The sequence below is a fragment of the Microcebus murinus genome, chromosome X (assembly GCF_040939455.1).
Source record: "Microcebus murinus isolate Inina chromosome X, M.murinus_Inina_mat1.0, whole genome shotgun sequence".
Taxonomy (NCBI): domain Eukaryota; kingdom Metazoa; phylum Chordata; class Mammalia; order Primates; family Cheirogaleidae; genus Microcebus; species Microcebus murinus.
The window spans coordinates 55686487-55704959 of record NC_134136.1 but is presented as its reverse complement, the minus strand read 5'-3'; the positions used below and the strand labels follow the sequence as shown (position 1 = coordinate 55704959).

The window sequence follows — 18473 nt, the reverse complement described above, 5'->3', positions numbered from 1 at the left end:
AATGGTGGAAGACATATTAGAACCTTGTTTTTCTTATGTTTAAGGTTACATTCTGTTGATTTTTGACCGCAGTTTCAGAAACAGGTTGACAAAGTTCAGAATAAAATTGACTAGCTTCTTTAGTTTTCATGAACAGATTTGTGTTTTAACTTATGAAAAGTCTGTGTTAAAACTGAAATGCTTTTGTCCTAATGGGTAGATTTGTGTTCTTACTAGTTTATTTGATTTCTTTTAGAAAAGGAGCCTTATTTTATATATCTGTTTATATCTACAAATACAAGCTTGTCTTTACAAAGGATAGGATATATGAGATAACCTTCCCAAGAGATAATTTCAGTATTAAGTTACTGATTGATGTTAATTTTCACTAATTTAAAACTTTAAAAATATCAACAATTAATAGTTAATATCCCTGATAAACTGATTCTACAAAATACTTTTCTGATATAGTTTAAAATAGTTTTTTTCCAGTTAGAGAAAATTAACATAAGCCAAAATTTGAAACCATACTATTAAATTCTTTTAAATAAATGTGATCACATTGCATTGCATAAAAAATTTAAATGTTCTAATTAGACTATGAAAACAATAGGAAAAAGTGCCATTTTAAGAACAGAAACCACAGTCTTTTCTTCTGAAAGTTTGGCTTGTTTCCATTACATAAAGAATTGTTTCTAAGAATTAATATTTACTTTCCTTGAATTCTTTGGTTTGTGGTTGGTAATATTAGCCTATTCTAGATTTTTAAATCACTTTATTTGATGGTTACACATTTTCTAATGCTCTAAATTAAAAAATGGATGAAAAAGCTCAGTGTTTTACCTTTTGGGTTTTATTCTAATTAATGTCATTTCTCTGGTTTTTATGATTTTTCAGATTTTTAAAATTGTACCTCAGGTGCACAGATCTAGATTAATCATAAGCCCCGCTTCATGACATGCTCTCATCATTGGTCCATGCATGTCCTACACTGATTTGTTTATTTTTCACTTTCTTCAAATGAGAACATTGACCAGTTTAAAGATCTTGCTTTGCAATTTGATGACATCTATTTTCTTTGAAATTCCAGAAAAACATTTCTCCATTTCAACTCAAACTTGCTGCTAAAGCATCTAAATCTGAAAAGGAAATGGACCCAGAATATGAAGAGAAAATGGTAAATATTCTATTGGGTAGGATAGTGAAGGCTGTAGTTAATTTTTATAGATGGGATATGAAAGATGAAAAAGTATATGTATAATGAATAGAGAATCATAGATTTTAGAATTGGAAAGTAATTTGATATATAATCAATGACAATAGATTTTTGTTGAGTAAATAATCCATTTTCAGATGAGGAAATAAAGGATCAGGGAAACCATATGGAATAGTTGGGACTAGAAGTCACATCTCCTCACATTTGTTCAGTGCTCTTTACCTCATAATAAGGTGCTTTATGCTAGAAACATTTTATCCACTAACTGAAAATATCAGTTACAATATTAATGTGGCTTTGTGAGCTGAGAAAAAAATCAGTCACAAAGCCAGTATGATATCTTTTTCTCTCCCCATCTTGCTTTAGATATATGAATAAATGCTATACATTCATGAAACATGCAATATGATAATATACTTTCTTAAGGGAAGGATCTTTGCCTAATGCATGAAAATATTACATATTTAAGCAGTATAATCTTAGTTATACCCACATGTTGCTTTGTTATACATTTTGTTATTTAATTTTTAGTCACTAAAATCTGTATTTTAGCTTTAATTTTAACTAGACTTTTAAACCCTTGGGTCTTTCAAGAAGTTAACAGGTAGTTGAAACTGATTTTTTTCTCCCTGAGGGGTTGTTTTTGCAGCAATATTATAAAAATAATTACTGATCAAATACATTTTTTGGTTGTTGATAGCCATTTTACAAGACTCCATGCCTTAGTGTTTAAGGTCACATCTAATGTAGACAGTTAATGTTTTAACAACTCTAAAAACAACATTCCAGTGAGGATAACATTAAATGGAAAGTTTTTGGCCTCCTTCCAGCTAGTGGTCTGAGTGTATTTCTCTAACTCTTGTGTTTATGTTAATGAACTCTTCTGTAAGTTTCTGGTGTTATTAATTATGTAGCCTTTATTAGTAATCAAGTATTCTCTACTCCGTGGTCGTGGTTGGAAAATGACTTCTAATAAAAAAAAATCGTCTTTGTTTTTTTCTTTATTATGATGTATATTTTGATCTTTTAAGATTTTTTAGTGAAAGTGTTTTACTGCATTTATATAATATATGTTATATGACCTTTTATAGTTTATTGAGAAATTGGAATACATTTCAACTTTCAATGGTTACTGTATTAACTATTTTGCATCTGTGTTTCTGTGTATATATTTTTCCCAAATTCTGCTTACTTTGGGGAGAAACTTTATATACTGCTAGCATAAAATGCAATTTTCCAGATCACTGTAATTGAAGAGAGGAATGTTTATTACATTATTGTATCATGACATTAAAAATATTTTGGGACAAGGTGACACTGTATTCTAAGATTTCATTTATTTCCAGATGAGGCTTGAAAATTCTTAAGAGTTCAGTTTATGGTTAATTAATTTATAATGAATTATAGTTAATTTATATTTCTATATTTGGGATATGTTATATATGTGCTGCTCAGTTTTCTTGCTATTTAGGGAAATAAAATTGTGTTTTAGAAAGAGGATTTGCTTTTTGATTCTATTTAAGAACGGTACTTCTTATTGGGGAATTTGCCAAGTCTATCAGATCATTTGGCTTCTATTTTCAAAATATCATTTTCAAATTCTGCTACTTGTGGCAGCTTGGGCAAGTTACTTACCTTCTCTGTGCTTCAGTTTTATCATCTGTAAAATGGGATAACTACCTCTTAGATTTCTTAAGAGAGTTAATATGTTTAAAGTGTTTAGAACATTATACAAAGTAAGTACAACATGAGTGTTGAATAACTTTGAATGAACGAAAAAAAAAAGAAAATCCTTACATTTTCTTTTGTTTTGTAAATTAGAAAGCAGACCGAGCCAAGAGATTTGAATTTTTACTGAAGCAGACAGAACTTTTTGCACATTTCATTCAGCCCTCAGCACAGAAATCTCCAACATCTCCTCTGAACATGAAATTGGGACGTCCTCGAATAAAGAAAGATGAGAAGCAGAGCTTACTTTCTGCTGGAGAGTATGTTGGCATCTCTCTCTCTCCTTTCTTCCCTCTCTCCTCTCTTACCTTCCTCTGGACTGTCCCTCCTCCTTTCTTCACCTATTCAATATAACTTTCTATGAAAAAATAAGGTTATTGCCATTGTAATTATGTTTCAGGGAGAACAATGTTTTTTTCCTCACCAGAGGCCAGTCAGTAAAAATGTTGCCTCGTTCTGCCAAATTCTAAATAAGACCCTAGATAACTTATTCTTTTTCTGTAAAAGATATTAGCAGTGTACATTGACTTAATTGAAATCTTGGTATTTGAGTTGAATATGAAGGCATTTCTTTTTTTATTTCAGCTACCGCCACAGGCGCACAGAACAAGAAGAAGATGAAGAGCTACTGTCGGAGAGTCGGAAAACATCCAATGTGTGTATTAGGTTTGAAGTGTCACCTTCATGTAAGTTCATTGGTGATTTCTTTTTCAATTCGGTTTTCGAAACACTTTTACTTGAATGGATTAACAAAAGTATGAGACATCCTAATTTTTTTTTTCCAGATGTGAAAGGAGGACCACTGAGAGATTATCAGATTCGAGGACTGAACTGGTTGATCTCTTTGTATGAAAATGGAGTCAATGGCATTTTGGCTGATGAAATGGTGAGGAGTTGGTAGTTAAAAACACATTCTTAGTTATCAACATGTTTTTATGTAAATTTGAAATTCCTGAGCTGACTTGCCCCCCTGATGCTAGGAGGCTTACTTAGTTATTATAATGTAAAAGTATTTTGTAGTCTTAGAATTGTTTTTCTAAGTAACCTTTAGAACATAGACTTTCACAGGCCACAAAATTCTTACTGACATTTCCTCAAATGGTACAAAAAACCTTCTTTGACTTTTGTTTTTTGCACTTTGAAATCACGGAGCCAAGCTGAATACCAGAGTGAAGCCTCTGTGTGACCTTTAATGGTCTGCCCTTTGTGTCTTTTCCTATTTTTTACTTTCTAGTCTTTCTTATTTTCCTTGGCACCTATTTATTTCTATTTTACTATTAATTTATGTTCCATGTTTTCATTGTAGGCCACCTGAAACATGTTTGCATTGTAGATTATCTGCAATACTTTTGGGAATGATGTGGGGTATATAAACCAAACAACGCATGCATGCATGCATGTATGAATGTAGCTATCTCAACTTGTGAGCAATTAGAAAGTGCATAGATGGAATAAAATAAGGAACAAATAAAGAGTAATCTTGAGTCTTGCTACAGTAGAGTGCTAGGTGGGTGTTGGGAAATAAGCTAATGAATCACGAGCATGTAAATAAAATAACCTAAGAGGAAAAAGTAAGGCCATGTAAGATGCTAATTAAGCAGATAGAGGACTATAGGAAATCCTAGATTTGTATTTTAAGACCAAATTAATAAAATTGGATTTAAGAGAGGGCAGGGGAAGTTCTAGATCTATATAACTCAATGATAATCATATTTATGTGGCTCTGGAGCCGTATTTGCAATAACTATTATCCAGAAGAGCCACATGATGATATGTGCCCTATAACATCTAATTTCATGGTCAATCCCGTAGATACTCATCCCTGGATGAGCAAATGTTAGGTGTGTTGTAGAAGATCCTTTAAATCAAGGGTCTGTAGCTCCTTATATTTGTGTGTTCTGGTTTGGGAAATATAGTCAGCTCAGAGGGAGGAGCTTGATTAATTGGACCACAGAAGAACCAGGATTATTTGCCCCAAGCACCTCCTAGCTGCAGCCTTTCTAAACATGAAGGATCTAAAGATCTTTAATGTTGAATTTATGCTGACACCAGCTATGTTTTAATTACAAAAAAAGAGAAAGACATTTTAAGGAGTATAGAAAATTTGGAAAAAAATAAAGAAAAAAATTAAATTATAGTTCTGCTACTTAGAAATATTTCTCTTTAGTCTTTTTCTTCTGGATGCATTTATTTTGCATTATTGGAATCATTGTATATATAATTTGGTATTCTGATTTCTTCACATTCATACATATTTTCCACATAATTAAAATGGAAAGATAATTGTTAATTGCTGCATAATCCTAGGGAGGCATAGTTATATAGTTTTATTAGATTTCTCTCTTAATGCTATTTATTTGGATTGCTTCTTGATGTATAGTATCAATAATGCCATACGAGAATCTTGCAATTTGGTTTTTCTGTGCCTCTCCTAAGAGTGAAATTACTTGGTTAGGGAGTATAAACATTTTAAGGTTTTGATGCATAGCATCCATGAAACCCATTTCATTTAGTGACATATCAGATAGGATAAGCCCTATAAAATAGCTTTAAGCTTTAGTTTATAAAAGGAAGTATGTACCTTGCTTAGAGATAAAGCCAAATGCTATTTTAGAAGGCCAAACTATATAGGGCATATTTCCCTTTTCCATGGATTAGGTAATGGGTTCATGGGTATTCAATATATTATTAATATTTTTTTTAAAGTTCACTGGACTAGGTGATTTCTAAGGTTCTTTCTGGCTGCCAATTTCTGTTCTTTTGTGATTCCTAAGGTCTTTAAGAGTGCAAGATCTAAGACAGAGCCATAAGCCCCTTGAGACACATACTCTGAATATTTAATGCTGGGCTATAATAATGTTGGGGGCAACAGGAAAGGCTGGTATCTAAGCAGGCTGGCAAAGGAAATATGTCTTTGTGAAACAAACACACAAAAAATGACTAATTTTGACCAGGTGTGCTGGCTCACATCTGTAATCCCAGCACTTTGGGAGGCCGAGGCAGGAGGATAGCTTGAGGCAAGGAGTTTGAGACCAGCCTAGGCAACAGAGTGAGACCCCATTTCTAGCAAAAAAAAAAAAAAAAGAAAGAAATCCTGATTTTCCAACTAGTAGAGAAAATTATGTAGTAGGTTACTTGCTCCTTTAGAAGTAAAAAACGTCCTAAAGAGAAAGTTGCTTTGTTAAGCAACATTCTAACGTCAAGTTCCTGGTTTCTTTTTAGGCTCACAGTAAATGCAATACTGAATTGGAATTTTAAAAAATGATATTTAAAAAATGATTTTTAAAAAATGATATTTTTTACTTCTCATTGGCAGAAATGTAATTGTCTATGTGAGAGAGTTGGCAGATATCTTTTATCATGTTGTTACTAACAAAATGTTTAATTAAAGAAAAAATGTTCATAGATTTTTTTTTTTTTTTTTGCCCTTGTGATGATAATGCAGGGTCTTGGTAAGACTTTACAAACGATTGCTTTGCTTGGTTATCTGAAACACTACCGGAACATTCCTGGACCTCACATGGTTTTAGTTCCAAAGTCTACTTTATACAACTGGATGAATGAATTTAAGCGATGGGTCCCATCTCTCCGTGTTATTTGTTTCGTTGGAGACAAGGATGCGAGAGTAAGTGAGAAACAAGTTTAAAAAGGCAGTCGAGAGTACCATTATTTCTGGAGCTGTTTAAGTTTCATGCTATTGCTGTTAAAGACATCTAAGTCGACTACTACTAAATATGATGCTTAAGTTGTGTGCTAGGCTGTGTTTCCAGTGCTTTGCATAAATTAAATGCTCAACACTCCTAATGAGGTACATGTATTGCATATTAATAACAGACAATCCATTATTATACTTCATCTGGATTTACTTTTAACTAGCTCATTAACCTAAGCATTTTTGAATTGTACTGTTAAGTGACTTTTTATAAAAAAAAATTTATTTTATTGACAGTGTATCTTATCATTGGCTCCATTTGTGCTATTTTGAAGCCAAAAATATGTAAATTTCATGACTAAAATGTTTTAATTTTTGGATTTTGACTTGTTTTACAAATGCACATGTACACATATACAAATGGAACCTCTTCTTTATGTACAGAGAGCCTAGTGTTCTGTGTTTATGCACAGATACAGCTTTTAGTTTTGGTTTTTAATAGAAAAATACATGTCTGTATATTTTCTCAGATAATATTAGAAACTCTGGAGGTTTTAGGCGGAGTGTTTAAATTAACCATTTGTCAATCTAGCAGGCTACAATTATTTTAGGATTGTAGAATTAATCTAAAAATAATAAATTATGCAAAAATACTAAAATGAATAATCAGCTTAGAAAAAATATTATTAAATTTTGTCTTTAGGGGCCGGGCGCTGTGGCTCACGCCTGTAATCCTAGCTCTTGGGAGGCCGAGGCGGGCAGATTGCTCAAGGTCAGGAGTTCAAAACCAGCCTGAGCAAGAGCGAGACCCCGTCTCTACTATAAATAGAAAGAAATTAATTGGCCAACTGATATATATATAAAAAAAATTAGCCGGGCATGGTGGCGCATGCCTGTAGTCCCAGCTACTCGGGAGGCTGAGGCAGAAGGATCACTCGAGCCCAGGAGTTTGAGGTTGCTGTGAGCTAGGCTGACGCCACGGCACTCACTCTAGCCTGGACAACAAAGCGAGACTCTGTCTCAAAAAAAAAAAAAAATTTTGTCTTTATTTTGCCTTCAGAGAGCATAGTTTAGAGTAAAGATTTATTCTGTTTTACATATTTAGATAGGTTATCAAATGATATCCTCAAAAGAATAATGGTAGCATAATGAATTATGTAATTTTATCCTCATCATTTTGCTTGAAGAAAAATTACTTACATTTATTTAAATTTCACTTATAAATAATTTAAATATTGAAATACTGAGCTCGTAAATTTACAATTACAGGTTTGATTCTTCCCTATACCTAATATTTTCCAGCAGCAAGTTAGTCTCTTAGAATTCTTTCTGGTCACTGCTGTTATTTAATGTAATACCATTCCTTATAGAATTTTGCATTTCTGACATGCTGATCTTTTGCTCAAATTATTTCTTGAAGATCAAAAGCAAAAGCGAAATATCTGGGCTCGTGTTTTCATAATCCCTCAGTAAAAATGTAAATCCCTGGCTTTCAGCTATCTTACATGAAATCTAAGGGTTTCATGGAACAGTATCTCTGGGACTTTTAAAGAAAGTGTGGATGCATTTAATTTATGACTGCCCTATCTCTGCCCCATAGGAGGTTGGGATTCTGGTGGCCTGAGAAATTTCTAAATCTTGAAAACCAGTCTTCAAAGTTAGTGTTTTTCAAATTGTGAGTTGCCACACATTACTGGGTTGCAAATTCAGCTTAGTGGGTGGTGACAATTTTTTACAACATCAAGAGAAAATAAAATAGCAAATAGTAGAGTTTCATGCTGTAGTAAGGATAAATATTATTTTGAGAAACTTTTAAATTGTCTCTTTCTATGTACATGCACTCAAACATTTATGTGTATACTGGATTGCAGTTTAAAATGTAATGCAACTATGGGCCATGGTAAAGAGTTTGAAAATCAGTAATTATCAATTACATAAGTAATGAATGTACCATACTCAGCACATAGAAATTGTTGTCAATATGTATGGAGGAAGACCACATCATTATTTATAGGCAGATTTGAATTTTCATACTACGTAGGATAGATATATTGGGTCTTTCTATTTTCCTGGCCTTCTGTAAACATTTTGAGGACGGTGTTTTAGTAATAAAACATTTGATGTAGGCTATGGTAGGTATTTAATTAAGTTAAGAGATTATTAGAGATACTCTTGATCCTGTCTGATACCAATGCAGTCCTGAAGGTATATAGAGGTGTGATTCCCAAACACGGTTTTGTGACCCTGCCTTTTCCACACTAGAGGTATCAAAGATAGTGGATAAAGAAACAGATCTGGTTTTATTTATGGCTTTGCCTACTCATTGTGTGATGTTGAGTGAGTCTCAAAGGGCCTTAATTTTGTCACCTTTAAAATGAGAGCTTTTGGATTATGTGACAACCTTTAATATTTTATCAATATAGTTAACTCTAAAGCTATCAGTAACAAAAATTTCAAAGCAAAGCTAATTAATTAATTAATTTGAGATGGAGTCTTGCTGTGTTGCCCAGACTGGTCTTGAACTCTTGGGCTCAAGTAATCCTCCTACCTCAGCCTCTCAAGTAGCTGGGATTACAAATGTGAGCCATTGTGCCCAGCTAGCAGAACTAATTAAATTGAAAATTTGCATCTATTCCATGAAACTTGTAGAAGGAACCATCAAATGGAATGTCTCACAAAATCAAACAAGGATAAGGTGTTAGCAGGACTGAATAGGGCCTGGCACCCTGCTTCTCTTTATTTTGTCTCAAATTCCCTAATATCTTAATTAACTTTTTACATATGACCATTCCCTAAGGTACAACTGAGATTTCTACACAGGCTTTTTTCCCCCCTATCTTCTACTTCAGGCTATGCTCTTCTGCACAGTGTGCACTCAGTAAATATTTGTTGACTGTGTCAACAGTATATTTGGTGCATAGCTGTGAATTATGAAATAAAGACTATGCAGTGAACAGTTAATTTTGTTTATGCATTATAACTTCAGATTTACAGTACTAATTAGCCCCTTCTTAATATAGATTTTGCTGCTCCCTATTAACTTTTGTGGTTTTCTTTTGACCTATAACATCTGGAATTTAGTTCATACAAGTTAAAAATGCTCTCAGTCAACTTGGCTACCATGTTGGCCACTGCCTCTGAAGAGTTAAAAATAGTTCTAAGTAGTCTCACTGTTTCAAATAGCGTTCTGTACTAGATAGAGCAAGTCCCCTTTATAAAATTACAATTTTAGCCTCATAATAACAATAGTAATCTCACAAAAACATTAATGGGCTTCCATGACGTCTTGAGTATATAATTCATCCCTGCAAGAAAATGAAGGAATGTACAAGAGTTTTCAAAAGGTTGGAATCATTCATGTATATTGAGTTCTTTCTATTTGTTGAAACTATATTATGTTGGTAATGGTTGGATCTTGGTAAGAGCATGGTATTCAGAAAGAGTTACTTTGTCCATGTCCTTTTGGACTCCTCGTGATATGAAGACAAGCCTAGTAATTTAGTGATTTTTCTGGTGATAAGAACTTTTCTAGTTTGTTGACTGTGCTATACTTGTGTAAGGGAAGCCTTTGTTTCTCTTCTGTTGGTGAATATAGTAGCATGTCTTCCAGATAATTGACAATAAAAGTATCTTTGGGCCTCAGTTTTCCCATCTTTAAAATGAATGAGAGTGAATGATCATCAGATCTCTTACAACTCTTAATGTTCACTTGATACTTAAATTTTGTGATCATATTGTCACATATTCTAATATAAAGTATATTCTAATATAAAGAACTTTATTTTGCATTAGGCTGCCTTCATTCGTGATGAAATGATGCCAGGAGAATGGGACGTTTGTGTTACTTCTTATGAGATGGTAATTAAAGAAAAATCTGTATTCAAAAAGTTTCATTGGCGATATCTAGTCATTGATGAAGCTCACAGGATAAAGAATGAAAAATCTAAGGTAAGTTCTTAATATCTTTATTCGAGTTTTCATTTAATTACTGGGTCCGTTTGTTAACTTTTCTGTATTCAAAATAAAACATTATGGAAGATTGTGATTTTATTCATGGAATGTGAATGGAAAGCTAAATTAATGAATACAGGGCAAATATAAATTGAGTGCAGTTTTTAATATAAAGAAAATTGTGTTCATTTGTTATATTTCCTGTGTAGCCTAATTCTATTATGCTACAGTATTTTAATATTGTTGAGAATATTTGGTGTACAAATATCATTTGCATTGACTTATTTTTTATTGGGGAGCTACCTTATATGTATTTATATGGATTAGAAAAAAGAATTTCCTGGAATTATCTGACTTGTGTGAATTAGAGTGTGGTGTTAACATTGAAAAATATCAATATTTCTTGCCATTCAACTCCATCAACAGTAGGAAAAGCTTCAATTATTATGATGAACCTCTCTTTGGATCACTGGGCTACTTTGGGAGAAACAGGGACAGAACTGGAGCAAAACCACCAGGTGGATCATACTAATTTCAAATTGGAACTAATACCTGATAAGAGGACGCATGTTAGAGAATAATTATTTAAGAGCATTAAAAATGTGCATTTTTGTTGATAAGATTACTGTTCTTTTTTTTTTGCTTTTTGTGTCTTAATTTCTGTGGTCTTAATATTTAGAAAGTTAATATAAGGTACTGGGAAGATGGGCTCAATTCTGATGCCTAAAAGTTTTGACCAGGCCAAGTTAGAACTTGGCTAGGCATGTAAATGAATGTAGTTGGTGGGGAAGAAGGAGATTTTGTTGTGTAAAATGACTACCTGGATTCCATGGAGAAGTTCTGACTTTTTTTTTCTGAGCCCAAAATGGAGAAAATAAAGCTTTTTGAAGTGGGGGAGGGGTCTCAGGTATAAATATAATCTGCATTCTTTGAAGTGTAGAAATGCCTAGGATATTTTGTTCAGTTGTGTTTCACTGTAGCAATGTCATCTGAACTAGGCTATTTTTCCATAGAAAATTAATTGTCAAGTTTTATTGTAGTCAAGAAATGTATTGGTTGGATAAAGTACAGTATAACTGAATGTTACACGCTCTAATAAATAAAACAATGCTTATATAAGTATTATTTTTCTAGCTTTCAGAGATTGTTCGTGAGTTCAAGTCAACTAACCGCTTGCTCCTAACTGGAACACCTTTGCAGAATAATCTGCATGAACTCTGGGCCTTACTCAACTTTTTATTGCCTGATGTCTTTAATTCTGCAGATGTAAGTTTAAGCCATACATTTTAAGTACAATTTTATGTTCCCAGACATCTTTTTTCAAAGCACAGAATGTAGATTGTTATTCTAGGGTAGCAAACTGAATTGAATGATTTAAGGACTTTGGAGCTTGATTTTTCCCCATTAGAGATATTATTTGATGATAAAACGTACCAAGTTCATTTATCCATTGGTTTGTATACCTTATCTAGCTTTTGTTTGTTTTTATTGTTTGATAAGATTAACATTTTTTATTAGCATTATTTGTCTTTGATTTTTATATTTGTACTCCTTCTTAACTAGATGTGAGATTACTATGGTATAGGGAAGCCTAATAAATGTCTTTTAAGGAAAAATTGCTGATGGAATTCCTATATAATGCTGTTCAAATTTTGTTAACTATGCCAGTATTTTACCTGTTTTCAGAAGCAAATAATAATATTGGCCATCACAATTAATATATTTTTGAAAGTATTTTTCAAATGGATTATTTCTATATTGGTTATATAAGAATCTATAGAATATCGAGTTTGTTAAAAAAAAAACAAAACTGTGTACTTATTTCAGAATTTCTGCTCCTCCACAGGACTTTGATTCTTGGTTTGACACTAAAAATTGCCTTGGTGATCAAAAACTTGTGGAAAGACTTCATGCAGTAAGTAACAGCAGACAAGAAAATTCAGTAATTAAATGATATATATAACTGAGCCAGAAAACAAACTTCTGTACAATCTGTTTGCCTCTTGTCTCAATGTTACTGCTTCTCCCTCCCAACCTTTCTGACAAGCCTCTTTGATAAACAAATTGTACTATATCCTCAGCCTCTCTATTGAATAGGTTTTTTTTTTGCCTTTGCCCTCCCCCATGGATAATGTGGTCCTCTCTCCAGTAGAGATTGTTCACTGTCCCATACTCCACAGGTCCTCGGGATAGTGTTAGTATTCTTCTAGTTCTCAAAAGCCACCTCTGAGTTACTGCTGCTCTACTGTCATGTATAAAACTCTTCCTTGAGGCCCAAACCATCTTGCAGGTTACCCTCCACCCATTCTCTTTCCTATCAATCTCTTCATCCCCAGGTGGCTCCCTTGTGTTTATTGTACACCAGCTTTCCATTCTTTGATAAGAACTTCTTATATACTTCTAGCTCTTTCACTCATGTTACTACTTCTGTACCTGTTCTGTTACCTCACAGAAATCCCCAGTCCCTGGATCCCTGCTTTGTCTCCCTGTCTGTCAGCCCATTTCTGTTGTGACTTCTTTCGGTATCCAGCAATGAGTTCATTTTCTATCACTTGAACCACTCTTTGGCCAGTACTGCCAAACTCCCTTACCCCCTTGTCTGTCTGCCATACCTGCCCTGAAAACCCTAAACTGGAATAATGTCATTGTCTTCTGGGTTTCAATTTTGCTTCTACCACTTACTGGAAGATTGAGTGACCTTGTCTGTACTTGGGCTGTTCAACACTGATAAAGAAGAATTCACAGCTGTACAGGTTGAGACCGCTATGATGTTGTGTTCTCTAGCATAAGTTGGGATGTCAAGATACTGGTGATCTTACAATGTGGTCTTCTACTAGCCTCTCTCCCATTTCCTGTTAACAGCTATTTTAGACTTTCCCCAATCTCCCCAAGACTTCCATCCCAGATATCTCCTGCCCTCCTTCTCCCTCAGCAGGTAACATCATTTCTTTCTCAAAGAGAAAATAGAAGTCATTAGGTAGGAATTCTTTCAAGGATGTCTGTCTTCCAGTGATATTTGCATTTGTGTTATTTACCTTCTGTCTGAGTGGAAGAGGTGTCCTTTCTCTGGTCAATGGCTAATTCTTCCAGGTGAACCCTGGATCTCATCTTTTCCTATTTTCTTATGTACTTTCCCCCATGATATATCCTTTTAATTGTCTACATTTTCTACCTCTCCCTCCATATTGGCTCTTTTCCCTCAACATATAAACATGTTCAGGTATCTCTTATTAAATCCAAACCCGAAGCTGTATGCACCCACTCTCACACTTACACAAAACAGGGTTCCCTCAACACAGTCCCTCTCTAGCTGTGATTCTGTTTTCTTCCATTGATAGCTAAACTTCCTGAAAGAGTATTTGATCCTCTCCATCACTACTACCTAATCTCCTAGTCATTCTTTTTTTTTTCTTTCTTTCTTTTTTTTTTTTTTTTTTGAGACAGAGTCTCGCTTTGTTGCCCAGGCCAGAGTGAGTGCCCTGGCGTCAGCCTAGCTCACAGCAACCTCAAACTCCTGGGCTCAAGCAATCCTACTGCCTCAGCCTCCCAAGTAGCTGGGACTACAGGCATGTGCCACCATGCCTGGCTAATTTTTTGTATATATATTAGTTGGCCAATTAATTTCCTTCCATTTATAGTAGAGACAGGGTCTCGCTCTTGCTCAGGCTGGTTTCGAACTCCTGACCTCGAGCAATCCGCCCACCTTGGCCTCCCAGAGTGCTAGGATTACAGGCGTGAGCTACGGCGCCCGGCTCCTAGTCATTCTTGAACTCACTTGGCACTGGCTTCTGTCCATACAACTGAAACTTTTTAAGATCTTCAATGACTTTCCAGTTGCTGAATTCAGGTTACATGTTTTTGTCAGTATCTTGGCTTCTCTGTACTATTTAACAGTACTAACCACTTCTCCTGCTGGAAACTCTTTCCTGTTTGGTTTCTAGGATACCATTCTCTCCTGGATTTGCTTTTACATCCTTGGCCACTCTTAGTCCCCTTTATGGGATTTTTTTTCTCTTTCTGTCCATTAAACTTTAGCATTTTATAGGGCTTCGTCTTTGACTTTCATACATGCTCTCCCTGGGGATCCATTCCCATGGTTTCACGTACCACCTATATATACTGAGGACTCCCAAAGTTACCTTTCCTTATCTCTCCTAAGCTTCTATACTTTCACATATCACTGCCCTCTAAGACTTTCTGCCTAAATGTCTCACTGGCACTTGAAACTCTTAAGAATATATCTTAAACAAGTTTAAGAGACTCAAACCAGAAACCCGAAGTCATCTTTTACTCTTCCCTTTTCTTTACCTCCCATAGATATCTACTCATAATAGCTACCGCTTATTGAGTGTCTACTGCACTTAAGCTCTGCAAATGTACTACTACAAATTTCCACAGCAGTCTTAGAAATAGTTACTATCCCCATTTAAAAATGTTTGGCATGTACACATAACATAAATATTTTTGGATGAACAGATGAGGAAACAGGCTTGGAAAAATGAAGAATTTGCCCACGCTCATGACAGCTAATCAGGAACTGAGCTGATTTTTAGAATAAGCCTGATCTGGGTTTAAAGTCCACATCTACCACTTACTAGCAAAGTGACTTTGCTAGTAAGTTCACTTTGGTGAACTTATAAAAATTGAAATAATCACATTTCTGTCAGATTTATTGTAAGTATTAAATACTATGTGTAAAGTTCATAGTGCAGTGTCTGGCACATTATAGGTAGGTACTATATAGATTGTAGCACTGTTACTTTCTTGTGATAGAATCTGTCTTTCATGTATACATTGGTTATTTTATCTTTATCTCTATTCATCTATATCTTCCTTCACATGGAACTGTTTTCTCCTCACTCATGTATTTAACTACAGTCATACCCTGCATAATGACATTTTGGTCAATGACAGTCTGCATGTATGACCATAGTCCCTGAAGATGTAGTGGAGCATATATAGAAACCAGATATATGGCACTTGATATTGGCATTGCAGATCAAGTAGGAAATGATGCTGGGATATTTGATTTTCCATATATATATATATATATATATATATATATATATATGTATATATACATGCACAAATAAAAATATATATATACCATTTAGATTTGTGTAAGTACACTTTATGATGTATGCACAATGACAAAGTCACCCAATGATGCATTTCTCAGAACATATCCCCATCAAAATACATAACCATATTTTGAAATGGTCTGCATTTGTATTTCATTTTTGGAGACTATTTGCTTGATACTCTGACTTCAGATTTCCTCTCGGATTTAAAAATCTTCTTGTATTATAGCAGCTTTTTAAAAAGGGGCTCTTTGCACTCATTCAGTAGTCAATAATCTTTGTGTCTTAATTTCTAATGTCTTTTGTGCCATCAAATCATGAATGTCTACTTTAGGTCCCCTATTCTGATTTTTTTAATGGGCCATTACTTGGTGGTTCTTTACCAAGAAAGTTAGCAATTGGTATTGGTAGTGTTTGTCAGATTATGCAGTGAGAAATAAATTTCACGTTAGAGTGTTGTTAATAAAATATGAGGCCGGACATGGTGGCTCACACCTGTAATCCTAGCACTTTGGGAGGCCGAGGCAGGAGGATTGCTTGAGCTTAGGAGTTCGAGACCAGCCTGAACAAGAGCGAGACCCTGTCTCTACTACAAATAGAAAAGAAATTAGCCAAACAACTAAAAATAGAAAAATTAGCTGGGCACGGTGGCGTGTGCCTGTAGTCCCAGCTACATAGGAAGCTGAGGCAGGAGGATCACTTGAACCCAGGAGTTTGAGGTTGCTGTGCGCTAGGCTGACACCACAGCACTCTAGCCCCGGGAAAGAGAGTGAGACTCTCTCTCTCTCAAAAAAAATATGTATGTATGTATGTGTGTGTGTGTGTGTATATATATATATATATATATATATATATATATATATATATATAGTTGATAATATTAAATGTTTTATAAACTTTTATAAAAACTATCACTTTTTAGGTTTTAAAACCATTTTTGTTACGTCGTATAAAAACTGATGTAGAGAAGAGTCTGCCTCCTAAAAAGGAAATAAAGATTTACTTGGGACTGAGTAAGATGCAACGAGAATGGTGAGCTATTTTTTAATTAAAATTTGTGTATCAGAATTTGCTAAAAATTAGTTTTGTAGTTGTTCAGTTATGCCTTTGTAGTTGTTCAGTTATGCCTTTAGTTCAAAATTACATTTTATATTTCATTGGCAAGTAAAGTAATTCAAATATTTAAAGAGAAAATTTATATGTATTTTATTTAATCTTTGGGAAAGAGCATAGGCTGTGGAGTTAGAGATCTGTATTTGAATCCCACACATTGCCTCTTAGTAGCTATTTAGGTTGGGTAAGTTACATAACCTAAGTTTCCCTTCTGTAAAATGGGAACAGTAATATTTAGCTTATGACGATGATGTTGAGATTAAAGGGGATGATGTCACTGGCACAATGGTTAGTTATTCTTGCTTTTTCTATCAGTGAGCATAGTAATAATCATAATAGTGATGATGAAAACATCCGGAATTTTGGATATTACAAAAATAGAAGCTGGAATCATTTGATAAATATAAGCAAAGCAGGAAATTGACAAGGGAGTCACAGGAAACATAAATAGGACATATTAAGAATGTAGTAATGCTGCTAAAAGAAGCAAAATGTTACTTATATAAGTAAAATTAGATCATGTATAAAATATATAATGATTTCTCTAGTATACAAGCCAGTATAGGGTAGAGGTTAACAGTATATTCTTCGGGCCGGGCGCGGTGGCTCACACCTATAATCCTAGCACTCTGGGAGGCCGAGGCAGGAGGATTGTTTGAGCTCAGGAGTTCGACACCAGCCTGAGCAAGAGTGAGACCCATTTCTCCTAAAAATAGGAATAAATTAATTGGCCAACTAAAAATATATAGAAAAAAATTAGCAGGGCATGGTGGCGCATACCTGTAGTCCCAGCTACTTAGGAGGCTGAGACAGGAGGATTGCTTGAGCCCAGGAGTTTGAGATTGCTGTGAGCTAGGCTGATGCCACGGCACTTTAGCCCTGGCAACAGAGTGAGACTTTGTCTCAAAAAGAAAAAAAAAAAGTATATTCTTTGGACTCAGACACAAGATCAAACCTTGGCTTTGTCCCTTGCTGTGACCCTAAGTTGTTTAACTTCTTCTAGCTGCCTGAATTTTCATGTTTAAAATGGGTATGATACTAGTATGTACCTCAGAATAATTGTGAAGATTTGGTGCATGATTCATATAAAGCCCTTGACATGATACCTGGTACTTGCATTTAGTAAAAGTTGGCAATTATTATATGGAACACATGTAATCCCAGTGCTTTGGGAGGCCAAGGTGGGAATATTGCTGAGGCCAGGTGTTTGAGACCAGCCTGGGCAACATAGTGAGACTTGTTCTCTAAAATAATAAATAAATAAAATAAAAATAAAAAATTTAGCCAGGCAAGGTGGCACATACCTGTAGTCCTAGCTACTGGGGAGGCTAAAGCAGGCGCATCACTTGAACCTAGGAGTTTGAGGTTACAGTGAACTATGATCACGCCACTGTGCTGCCTGGGTGACAGAGTTAGAGCCTGTCTCTAAAAATAAGAAAGAAAAGGAAAAAATTGATTTTGTTTTTAACTCTAACAAGTAAAAGTTGGCTGTCAACTTTCAGCAAATTTTGTACTTACTGAATAACTATCAGAGATAAGTCTCTAAATAATTATCAGCTTGTGGCAATTTCTAATAATAGATAACCAGGAGGAAACAGGTCTATAAGCAACATACAAGTTACAATGTTCCCGTCTTCATTAGTTTGCTGGTTTTGCTGATCACATTTAGTTTCAAATCAAATCTTGTTGTTTATCTTTAAACAGGAATGTAATCTGATGGCCAAAGAAACATTTCTTCTTGACATTAACCTTT

At 34.5% G+C, this 18473-nt stretch overlaps 1 protein-coding gene across 5 annotated transcripts in view; it reads left to right on the top strand.

The window, feature by feature from the left end:
- SMARCA1 (SNF2 related chromatin remodeling ATPase 1) overlaps positions 1 to 18473 on the top strand; it is a 77446-nt gene that overhangs the window by 3697 nt on the left and 55276 nt on the right. For 4 of the 5 annotated variants that reach the window (XM_012750386.2, XM_075999470.1, XM_075999469.1 and 1 more), the window contains exons 2-10: positions 1070 to 1156; positions 3017 to 3183; positions 3509 to 3609; positions 3709 to 3809; positions 6369 to 6548; positions 10368 to 10523; positions 11661 to 11792; positions 12373 to 12441; positions 16530 to 16639. In XM_012750386.2, the coding sequence (XP_012605840.1) occupies positions 1070 to 1156; positions 3017 to 3183; positions 3509 to 3609; positions 3709 to 3809; positions 6369 to 6548; positions 10368 to 10523; positions 11661 to 11792; positions 12373 to 12441; positions 16530 to 16639 (1103 nt within the window). The remainder of the gene's footprint in view (positions 1 to 1069; positions 1157 to 3016; positions 3184 to 3508; positions 3610 to 3708; positions 3810 to 6368; positions 6549 to 10367; positions 10524 to 11660; positions 11793 to 12372; positions 12442 to 16529; positions 16640 to 18473) is intronic. The other variant, XM_075999471.1, reaches the window with a different exon arrangement.